At 42.2% G+C, this 12,467-nt stretch overlaps 1 protein-coding gene across 1 annotated transcript; it reads left to right on the top strand.

The window, feature by feature from the left end:
• Positions 1-5,064: 5,064 nt before the first annotated feature.
• LOC125378833 lies at positions 5,065-8,798 on the top strand. Its single transcript, XM_048394797.1, has 4 exons — positions 5,065-5,209; positions 5,621-5,729; positions 7,948-8,046; positions 8,361-8,798. The coding sequence occupies exons 2-4, from the start codon at positions 5,681-5,683 to the stop codon at positions 8,537-8,539; spliced, it is 327 nt and encodes a 108-aa protein (XP_048250754.1). The 5' UTR covers positions 5,065-5,209; positions 5,621-5,680; the 3' UTR covers positions 8,540-8,798.
• The last annotated feature ends 3,669 nt before the right edge of the window (positions 8,799-12,467 follow it).

Below are 12,467 nucleotides of genomic sequence, written 5' to 3'. Positions count from 1 at the left end.
AGAAGGGAAAGATGAACTTTAGGCACAAGAACTTGGCGTGATTCTGAACGGAGTAATCTATATTCAATGTAGGGCGGAAGAATGTCATCAACATATGATGGAGCTATTTGAAAGTAGCACTGATGGGCAAAACCGAGAAGCTTAAAGTTGAGGAGCTGTTGTTCAGGAATCCAATGAAGCTCTTTAAGAATCAGAGTGACGTGTTCTGATTTTAGGGCGAATGAAACGCCGGGAAGCTTTGCTCTGGATGGATTGTTGTCTGCTGAGAAGATGTTCAGGAGAACCAGCATGTAGACTATTGCAATAATCGATCCTCGGTGTGATTAGGGAAAGAGCTGATATTTTGTTGTCGTCTTTTGTCAGGCAGGGTTTGATTTTGATGATATTACGCGGTTACGGGTGACTTGCCTGTTTGTGTAGGTTTAGATCAGAATCTATGATGATACCAAGGCCCTTTTCACCAGAGGACATCATCTTCCCGAGGCAAGAGAGTTAACTGACTATAAAAGTCCAGTTTCCACCCTTGCCGAACTAGGCTGGTATTATGGAGTTACATTTTGGCTGGACTAACGAGTCTGTGCATAGTCCAATCAAAATCGCGCACCGAAATCGAAATCCGGTGCGTAAACTTTCGTGCAGATTTCGGTCGATTGCAGGATTTGCAAAGCATGTGCACCGCCAACTCGTTGTCAGCAGATATTTTCCACATCTTTTCATGTTTTTAATCAAGGTGCTCACGTGATTTGATGCATTTCGCGATGTAAGACCCGTTTAATCACAATAGAGATCTTGATTATCGATCAGATCGTCCTGACTCGGCGCCACCATTTTGTGTGAAGCCAACGCAAGTGATGCGAGAGGTGGAATTTAATTGGTCCATATGAGAGGCTTAGAAGGGACATAACTGGTAATAGCCACTGGTGGCGCTACGATCGAGCCCAGTAATTCCAGCCTAGTTCGGCAAGGGTGGAAACTGGACTTTCAAAGTCAGTTAACTCTCTTGCCTCGGGAAGATGGAGGACATGGGAGTTAATACTTCTCCAATACTGTTTGTATCAACTTCACACGTGTTGCCGCTGTCAACAGGACCAATATAAACTCCGTATTCTCGTCATTAAGCATTATCTTTTTTGGCGAGACATTCATGCAGTGGTTTGCATTTGCGTTACTGATTCAACAGCTGTAGAAGGATCAGGCCTTGAAACCTGTGGAGTTGTGTGTCGTCAGCATGTAGGTTATTCAAAAGACTTGGTTTCAAGGTGATGTCACTACAAGGTATTGTGTAAAGGTGACGAGGATCGGCTACAGGATTGGTTTTTGTGGGTCTCAACAATCGGAGCGGGTGTAACTCTGTTTATTGTTACTCTTTATGTCTGGTCTGTCAGATAGGACTTCGCCCAATTCAGTGCAGATCACCAGAGGCCAACTTCAGATCTTCAGCATATTTCAAGTCTCTCATGATTAAGGGTGTCAAAAAGGCTCACTGAGGTCAAACAGAACCAACAGTCCAACATTGCCATTATTAGCACCACGTCGTAGAATGGTAACGACCTTGAACAGTGTGGCTTCTGTGCTATTATAGACCATGTGGGCCGATTGCAGAGGCTCGTGATGTTTGCGATATTTCTAGATGTTCTGAGAATAAAAAAACAACCAACTTTTTATACAAGCGTAGACAAGCGGAATGGCTGGTCCAGTTGCCTGAGGCGCAGTTGATCCTTAAAGGTCAGTATCATACCCGGAGTTTATAGGAAAGTGGCAAACACATGCGACGTCCACACATCCGGCTTTGCTCCAACATCAAGCTGGTGTTCCTGAAATACCGTCCAAAGAGGCGTTAACACAAAGCTGAAGTAAATCATAATATCCAATTATCCAATCCTGTCCAATGAAATATCTGCCGCAGCGTAACAATGTTAACCTTTACAAAATAGTATGTAAAGGAACGAATGGTTGTGTTGGGTTTAACGTTGCTTTTAACTATCTTCTAGTTATATTATGTCAGATTGATATGGGAGGAAAGCCCGAATTGACGCAGGTCTTGGATGTTTACCATACGGTGAAGCCCATAAGCACGGGTATTGTGCTGACAAACCTAGAAACATAATTTCGTGATTCGAACCCAAAATCATAGGTCTCTGGCGTGCCCAAGGGACGCAACTCTGCATGGCGGATTTCGGCGTCTCCGACGACAGGGCCTTCCGTGCTACCAGTATGTGAAAGACGTTTGTGGACATATATATTAAGCAATATTGCTGTCAAATAAAGGCGTGATCATACATGCATTTAGTCTATCAGGAGAAGAGATGCATGGACATACATAACAAATATCCTGCCGACACATCAATCCGTGGTACTCACCAATCCGTGGTATTTTTTATGACGTCATTTCTCGCGCACCTCGCACGGATTTGCGCCCCCTAGCGATTGTTTACATTGACAACCCGATCGTGACAGCTCCGAGCGAAAAATGTTCAGAATTGCATCTATTTGCGTAAGTACAGCTTTATATTACGATAAACTAACTAAAACTAACCTTCTGCACGTAATGCACTTTTTGTACCATTATAAAAAATGAGATCGTAAAAAATATTCAACTCGTAAGTTCAGCAAGAGAAGTTCGTCTGCTAGCTGATGTAAACAGTAATGTGTATCACGTGACTACCCGCTCAATTTTTAAAACTATGGAAGCTGAGTAGGGCCATATCTTATATCGTTTATCGTGGTTTGTAGGATAATCCTGCGAGACGCAAACGACAGTACCGGCCTTATAGTCCAACACAACTGAAAGAAGCCTATCTGGAAGTAGTTGAACGAGGTTCTTCTGTCTACAAAGCAGCCAGGAAGTACTCTGTGCCTGACCAGACTTTGAGGGACAGAACTAAAGGCATTACTTCCCCAGAGTGTTTGTCCTCTGGACCAGGCCCATTATTTTCCCAAGAAAAAGCACGCCTTGTCGACCACATACCGCTTATGGCCTCAGTAGGGTATGGATATACCAGGGCGCAGGTTATCGGTCTTGGAACTGACTATGCCATAAATCTCAAGAAACGTAGTAATGATTCCAAATCACTATCACTGCAGTGGTTTTATGGGTTGATGGGAAGATGGCCTGAACTGAAGTTGCGACGACCAAGGGGATTGTCTCCATTACGAGCCACTGCCACATCTGAGGAGTATTTTTCTCAACTTGAAGCAGTTCTTGACAAGTATGACCTAAAGTCAAGCCCAGAGCTGATCTACAACGTCGATGAGAAGGGAATTAATCTCACACATTCTTCACCGCAAATCGTTGGATCTGCAGACGAAGTTCCAATTCAAATCTGCCCAGAGAAATCCTCTACAGTTACTGTTTTGGGATGCGGCAATGCATTGGGTCAGAAGATTCCACCTTTTTTTCATTTTCCCTGGTTCACGCATGCGCTATTATCTCTTAGATGGTTCAACAGTTGGAACTTGTGGAACTGTTAGCGAGACGGGATGGTCCAATACAGACATATTTCAACGATGGTTGACAGGCCATTTTGTGAAGTATGCCAAAGTCGGAGGTGACAAGAAAACTCTGCTGCTATATGACGGCCACAGGTCTCACATCACCCCTCATCTGATAGATTACGCTGTTGACCAGGGATAATCCTGTTTGTTCTACCACCTCACACAAGCCATGTACTCCAGCCGATGGATGTTGGGTGCTTTGGGCCTTTCACCAAGATTTTCAGTTCAGAATGTAGGAAATGGCAGCGGTCAAATTCTGGGACATTTAACAGATATAACGTCTGTTCTTTGGCCTGTACGAAATTTCTCTGTCTGCCAGTAACTTGCACAGTGCTTTCAGGAAATGTGGTATTTATCCATTTGACCCAACGGCAATTGACAAGTCATTCCTGAAGCCATCTACATTTGCCAATCAACAGGCGGAAAAAGCATCAGAAATTTCAGTTACATGTCCTGACATCGTTGAACAGCCATCAGATTTAAGATTTTTTAAAGATCATCTACCTGTTGTTACCATTAAGAAATCGAAGCCAAGGCGTTCTATCCATAAGATCGTTGGTGGACAAGCAATTACCGAACCAGATATTTCCTGTCAAGTCACGGCTTACATCAACCAGTCCAAACAGTCAACAAACGTAGGAAGCAAAGCATCAAAATCAACTGCGAAGCCAAAGACAGTTAAGACGACTACCATGTCTACTAGCAAGGATAAGCAGGACAGTATAAGGAAATCAGCTACACGTCCCACTGTTGTGTCATCCTAACAACCTGGACCATCTGGGATTGATAAGCTCCTTATCTCAAGCGACGACCAATCAGATTCTGAATCTAACAACGATGATGACGACAAGTGTTGTGTATGCGGAAAGTTTCAGCCAGTTGAACTGAGGCGATGTCCACATGTTGAGTTCACTAAGTGGGGACAGTGCATGCATGGGAATTGTGAACACTGGGTGCATTTAAAATACTGTTGTGACATCTCCTTTCTTCGTCGAAATGATGTGTTTTTCTGTCCGTGTCACGGTCTACCTTGCAGACACCAAGAAGAATAACGTGGTAAATAATGAGTAAAGCTTTATTTAGGTTTAACTCGGTAAGCATAACGCAGCCGATCCTCTGCTCAGGTCACGATCCGCACGTGCTTCTGCTACCGCGAGGGCACCGCGCCTCACCCATGACACTCAGTCTTCTCCCTGCAGGCGAGAAAGTAAGACTCCCACCCTCCCAGGGCTCATTAGTTTTTAATTATTGTTTCATGTTGTACATTTTAGTTCGGGAGGTATTTTTACATTGTTTTAACACATAAACAATTTATTGTCAATTAAATATTGACCTATTCCCCAAAGCGGTTGCTTGTCTTTTTTCTTGATAAGAGTTAAATTCGTGATGATAATAAACTGTAAATAATCTAAAAATGTGTGTTCAAGTGACAGTTATTTCATATTTCATAATTAAGTACAGTGTTAGCTGTATTTTGTTACGTTTGGAAGTGCCTTGGGAACATTACTTTCGATTCCAAAGAACTTTGACATTGTGGCATGTGCTAACCACCCGTAGCTTGACCCGATGAACTTTACCACGGAAACATATGACGTCACTACATGTTGTGTAAAAATGGCCGCTATTGTACAGCAGCCGATACCAGAGACCATATAATAGATACGGAGGCATTTGTGGACAAAATGATGTTTCCTTGTAATTAAATGGTGTAAAGGTGAGTGTTCTAACGATTTATTTCACATTTATTGCTTGTCGAAGCAGAGACCATATAAGTCAGAGGGTTGGTTTATCCAGAGACCATATACTGTCGGTATATGGTCTCTGGTTTATCGTAATGCTTTTCTTAATACCACGGAAACACGTGTCGCGAGGGTATTGTTATCGGACGAAGAAGTGCATGGAGGTGGATACACATTGCGCAATGTCGCAATATACATGAAACAATCTGTATAATCTGTAATATCACAATGCAGCTGACGTTGTACACACTCATGTTGTTCTTGAGTATCTGATACAACGATATGAATAATTGCGCAATTTTGGATACGCCTTATATCACATTTCATTTATCAAAGAGCCAAGTACTAAGTCCATTATGTTACGCATAACCTGTATATAACTGTAGCTGCCACGGATCACGCCAGCATTCATCAAGAACTGGATACAGGTTGCTGGGCGGTCCAACATGAAGACACTTCTGATTCTCTCCTGTGTGGCTTTACTGAGTCAAACAGGTACACTCATTTTCCTGCTTGTAATTTGAATCAGTGGCGTGGCAATGATCTCAACAAATTGTGTTGGTGATCTGAGCCTTTTAATTACCATGAGCTGTTGTTTTAATTGCCTGACTGATTGGTTGGTTGTGTGCCTCAGTTTGAGTAATAGAAGGCATTGGATTTGATTTTTTGGCTTGGGTCTCCCCCCCCCCCCCCCCCTTGCGATTTGCAATGGCCGTGTGTCTGTGACCAGGCAGATTAGTGTTCAGAAATTGTTTGCCCAGTATAGTGATTCGAAAAAAAATCCTTTTCTAATGGTAATGTGCAAGTGTAACATTCTTCATCCGAAACGCGTGAGGAAGGTAGAAGAAGGAGGATCAGTTACTTTACTTAGGGGCGGAGTTATTGACCATCTCGTGGACGGTCAGGCCTACATGTACTTAGGTATGCGGGTTAGGGACCAACTCCAGAATGCCCATATCAAGGAAAAACTTCGGGCAGAGCTGTAATCTGAAGTTGAATGCTCACAAGAAAGTTAAAGCCACAAATACTTAAGCTGTACCCGTCCTTTCATATTCTTTTGGTGTTTTTGATTTGACGAAACGAGAAATTCAGGGTACTGACACCCTCACATGAAGAATCATGTCAGGCAATAGATCCAACCACCCTCGCTCTTCCCTCAATCGCTTGTATCTCCCACTCATAATGGGAGGCCGTGGTTTGATAGAATTGTATTGCGCTCTTTGTATTTGTCTGTTAATCCTCTTGTGAAGCATGTCAAGACTCAGGACCCCCGTGGGGACCTTGGGTAGATAAGAATGTGTCCTCAGCACCCCATTCTGGTCGTTAAAGGCGAGTGAATTGGGCAAATTGTTTGCTGTGGGTTTGCGTCCCTGTGTCACCACTTCGACACTTGCTTCTCTCGACATGGGGCGTTCGGATAGCCTAGTCGTTAAAGCGTTCGCTCGTCACGCCGAAGACCCAGGTTCGATTCCGACATGGGTACAATGTGTGAAGCCCATTTCTGGTGTCACTCACCCACTCACTCACTCACTCGACGGGTGCAGGATCGTCCTGGTCCAATTAATTGGCTTATCATGCCCAGCCCTATGCATATATGGTATTTGCACAAATTATTTTTATATTATTTTACTTGTCTTTCACTTTAGGTCTTGACCCAGTTTGTTTATATCTTTCAAAAGATAACATTCTTTTATAAAACATATTCAACAAGTGCCACGCTGGTTCTTACGATTAAAAAAACAAAATTTGTAGGTACTGTTACAAGAAACTAATGTATCATATTCATATTACAATTATATTTCAGAATTGTTTTGTTTGGAAACAACACTTAATGCACAAGATTAATGTCCATATGAGTTCTGTATGTACATCTTAAGGATAGTATCTATATATTTCTTATTCGTGGAATACCGTACACCACGAGATCTGACTTGGTTGTGGTTCAGGGGAATTTGACAGGAAATTGCTTCATGAATCAAATTCTTCAACCTCACTTTCTTCCAATCATTGACCGCCAGAGGGAGCTGTTTCAACAGGACAACGTTCCACGTCAACGTCAGAACACGCCGCAAACACTCCCACAACTGGCCAACGCGTTACATGCATAATGGTGCAGAATTCCGCAGGACAGAATTCGTACACTTATCCAGACAGTGCCAGGAGGTGTAGAGCCGTGATTGCTGCCCGGGGCGGTCACACGAGATACTGAGTTCAGCAGAACCTTGTGGTCTTACCTGACATGACAATGAACAATTTTCAATGCCTATCGAACTCCAAAATATCATATATGTATCTATGATATTAAATTAAGTATATCAACTTTATTAGGTACAATAAATTTACTACAAATCTACCCGTGCGATATTTAAAGAGTGTTATAGATGCTAGTTTAATGGCATTTAATTAAAAATGTTTCAAAATATAGATTTTATTGGTATTTATCTTTAGTCTTTATCTGAGGGATACAGGTGGTGCTCACATTGATGATCAGATGTGAGAGAATGTGTACGTACACACGGTCGTATCTGAGGATGTTCCCCACAGTCACACTGGGGAAGGTGTATGCACACTACATCCATCCATCCATCCATCCATCCGTCCGTCCATCCATCCATCCATCCATCCATCCATCCATCCATCCATCCATCCATCTATCTATCTATCTATCTATCTGTCTGTCTAATATTAGCAATCACCATCTTTCTTTTATCAGATTTATCGGATGCTGGATGCGTTGCCTGCAAGGAAGGTACTTCCATTTGTAACACATATACGCCACCAGGGCCAGTCCCGGAAGCCTGCAACACTGTTCGTAAGTTGTTCATGTCTTAATGATGGAAGACAAGGACAAGCGCACACGAAAATGAAACTACTTTTCTTGTTTATTGTTACGACGTATAGGAAACTGTACTAACGCTCTGGCCGCATGTAGTAAAATAACGTGGCGTTTGAAGCAACCACGTGTTTTAGCCGTTTCCTCCATGATCTTAGAGCTCATGCTGTATGTGTTAAACAGGCACAGTGAAAGTTTTATTAAGCACAATGGTCCTCACCTTTTAGTCTCTTCCGTTCGAGGGTAATATATTGGATCTGACGAATTTAAACAGTTTGAATTTTTCGTTTCAGATTTGGATCTGTGCAGGAAATACGGTGATTACAAACTCAGCTGTGGCTATGGAACCGTTCTTAGTAGCACTTACTTCGACTGCACCGTGTCATGCATCAGCTCCACAATATCTACCCCTTCCATGACAACACTGTTCCTGACATCTGCTGTCCTTACTCTGTTTATGAAGTCGGTGTAGTAACTGGCTGCCATTGGTTGGCTCCGAAGTGGAAACTACCAATACACAGACTGCCATTACTGATTTAGAGAGAATTAAACCGAAATACTTTGTCAGAAAGTCACAAAGTTGACAAGCAACAAATTTAATGGACAAATGTAAACTATAGTAACGGTATTTGATGATCTGCTGCTAAAGTAAAGTTGTTCATGGACTCAAAAGCGATGCAGATACGTAATTACTCTGATTTACATTGATAGATAAAAATTAACATTTAAAAAAGAACCTGTTCTCTTATTTGTGAGAAAAGGACTATTATTTATCCTTTTGCAGCATTTAAAATGAACCAAACTAGTAATTACTTATTCAGGAAGTGGAGTTGAACTGCACCAGACGTGTTTACCTTGCGTGCTCGCAATGCACGTGACATCATGAGATAAGTCACTAGATTAAGTCACGAGTAGATCACGTGACATATCATGTGATATTATTGTTAACAGATATCTAAACATAACTCTCTGAAGTCTCTACAATTATATCATATTGTTATATAGAGGTATGGGCTTTCTTACGTATTTAGACAATTGATAACCATTCATCGACACTTGGACACAGGATATTTGTTTCACTTCGAGCATTAATCCATGCCTACCACCATTTCTTTTATACTAGCGCATCGAAATGGTAAAAATCTCCGATTAATGCTTGCTTTCCTTTCGAAGAGGAAAATGAAACTTGGAGTGAATAGTTTGTTCCAGGACACCAAGAATGTCCCTTTAGTGAAGTGTTTATATCATAAATGTCCCCCCCACAACTCTACGAGGGGGAAGGTCTGTATCAGAAGACATATTCAACAGTTTCCATTGAAGATGAAGAAAAAAATGATAGTCATCTGTTATATGGCCTTGGAATTTATTGTCTTACAATTTTTAACCTTTTGAGCTAACACAAAGATTATAACGTCATACTACGGCATCATCAGTTATCGCAATATACAGACAAACAACAAAGGAATTGGAAGTTCAGTTTTCACGTCATACAGCAGTCACAAAATATAGATGTCATTGAATACAGTTTGGGGCTGGATGTGAAGCTGGATTGTTCATCTTCTATTTTATGAAGCATTGAATCATTGACACATGTAACATGTTGTATTTTACATCAAAGAAAATGGATGAATAATTGATGTCATTCTCAACGATGGAACATATACAAACCAGTGTATATAAATCCAATGTTTGCATGACATTGTATTGTCAGTAGTTGATTAAGGTCAACAATATGCCATAACCACCTGGCAGTGATGCACCTTGCTGCTGCTGCTTTCTTCTTGTCTCTTATTGTGGCGTGTCCTCTGTCGTTCTCTTTCTCTTTTCTTACAAGGTCATGTCATTCTGGATTCAATCAATCGTTTTAGCAAAGTAGCCTCTGGGATCTGAATCAAGTCTTCTGGTTTTCTTATGCTGACCCCTCCCACCCTACCCCTACATCCATCACTATGACTAGACCGCCTCCGTGGTCTAGTGGTAGAGCGTCCGCCTGGAGAGCTAAAGGTCCGGGGTTCGATCCCAGGCCGCGTCATACCAAAAGACGTTAAAAGATGGTACTTGTTGTTACCCTGTCTGGCGCTCGGCATTAAGGGGCTAAAACAAGGACTGGTCGGCTTGGAGTCTGTATACTGTGTTTGAGTGGGGTATTCATGTTAAACTGTGGCATGGTATCTCAGTGAGCTAGCACTATAAATCGGTATCAGTCCGGACTAGTACAAGCAGCCACATACACACGCACGTGCGTGTACGTGTACGTACTATATAAGTGCAATAATCTTGGACGCGACATTATATGACTAATTCAGACCCCCATACTTACATACATACACACCCCTCCCACCATCCCCCTACATCCATCTTGCTATCTATCTGACCCGTGAAGATTCCGGGGTAGAATAGGTCTTCAGCAACCCATGCTTGCCGTAAAAGGCGACTATGCTTGTCGTAAAAGGCGACTAACGGGATCGGGTGGTCAGGTTCGCTGACTTGGTTGATGCATGTCATCGTATCCCAATTGTGTGGATCGATGCTCATGTTGTCAATCACTGGATGTCCAGACTCGATTATTTACAGACCGCCGTCATATAGCTGGAATATTGCTAAGTGCGGCGTTAAACAACAAACCAACCAACCAACAATCATGTCATGTGACTGAAGTTCTGTAAACATCCGATACCAAACGTACCGTATTTCCTCTATAAGACGACCGCGGCTAATTAATAATTTCTCTAGAGCTGTTGACCAGGCGTGTATTAGAGACCTGGCTTGTACGGGAACGTTTTTGTAGTGTCCGATGCTGATTTTGCACCGGCCATTTTCAACCAAACCATTTTTTTAAATACACCAGGTCTTGCGATTGAAAGTATTTTTGTCTCGAAAGGTAAGTAAACAAAAAGAGGTCTCGTTTTGACGCTGTCTACTGTCTCATGGTACTTGTTGTTACTCTTCCTGGACGTCGGCATTAAGGTCTAAAGCAGGGACAGGTCGGCTCGTGCATGCATGTCGCCATCTATCTTGCAATAGCATGCAATAATCTTGAACGCGACGTTACAACCCATTTCACCTCATAGTGAGTGAGTGAGTATAGTTTTACACCACTTTTAGCAATATTCCAGCAATATCACGGCGGGGGACACCATAAATGGGCTTCACACATTGTACCCATGTCGGGAATCGAACCCGGGTCTTTGGCGTGACGAGCGAACGCTTTAACCTCTAGGCTACCCGACCGCCCCTTCACCTCATAGCATTACATAACATCTCTATCCGCCTCTTACAAATAACAAAATCCTGAGGACGTATTCTAACCTGGGTCTCCATAGGAGTATAATGCTAACACACCAAGAATAACAATCTTGTATTCGAACAAACGACCATCGGATACTGGAACGACAAAGGAACGCAACTCTACACAGAGACGTAACCAAAGCGACACTTTAGCGTTTAGACGTATTGCATCCACCGAACCATGAATCATGTTGTACCTGGGTTGGTACCAGACTCAAAAACTGTTGACAGGTATGAATTATTGAATGCAGGCCAATCAATACAAGCTGCCATACAATTCTTACAATATTTTGTCATCTTAAAACATCCAGTAAACCTTTGTAACACATCACTGTAAGTCGTATATGTAATATTGTGTGCAATATACCAAAGGAGGAAACTGCTAATACTGTGTTGTGAAATTCTCCTTCATGTCTTAAGTCTCAGTTGATATAAAGTTATTTTTTATGTTTGGTATATGGGCGGTCTTGGTAGCCTGGTGGTTAAAGCGTTCGCTCGGCACGCCGAAGACCTGGGTTCGATTCACGACATGGGTACAATGTGTGAAGCCCATTTCTGGTTCCCCCGCCGTGATATTGCTGGAGTATTGCTAAAAACGGCATAAAACCATACTCACTCACTCACTCACTATGTTTGATATGATCACAATTTACTTCTATATTTTTGTAAACCTGGTGTCGATGGATTAGACGAGCATACCCCATCAGTTCGGCAAAAATGAAACCTCTAATACAGCTTTAAATACTCGACAGAGAAAGAATCTTATGTCATTCCATTCGATACACGTCTACGGCCTGATTAATTGAATAAATGTTTGCTTCCAGCACCTTCCAGCGTAATTATGGCCATGTCTTAGTGACACTATGGATGCAACCCTTGCTTGTGCATTGAGATATCACTATAACTACAAGGGAATAAATACTGTCTTCCTTATTATGCAAATTGTGTTAAAAGGCGGGTGCTGCCGATGGGACTGTGTATTTGGACGTTCCTGAAGCACAAATTTGGCGATCTTTCATGAATTGGCGTTAATTAGATTAAATCTGTTCTGAGGCGCAGTTGAATACTTTCGGGAATTGTGTCCCTTCAGCCTACCAGGATCCTATGGAAAA

The sequence above is a fragment of the Haliotis rufescens genome, unplaced genomic scaffold, assembly GCF_023055435.1.
Source record: "Haliotis rufescens isolate VD_foot unplaced genomic scaffold, xgHalRufe1.0.p SCAF_1, whole genome shotgun sequence".
Taxonomy (NCBI): domain Eukaryota; kingdom Metazoa; phylum Mollusca; class Gastropoda; order Lepetellida; family Haliotidae; genus Haliotis; species Haliotis rufescens.
The sequence above is the reverse complement of the archived record's forward strand: the minus strand, read 5'-3'. Positions and strand labels throughout refer to the sequence as shown.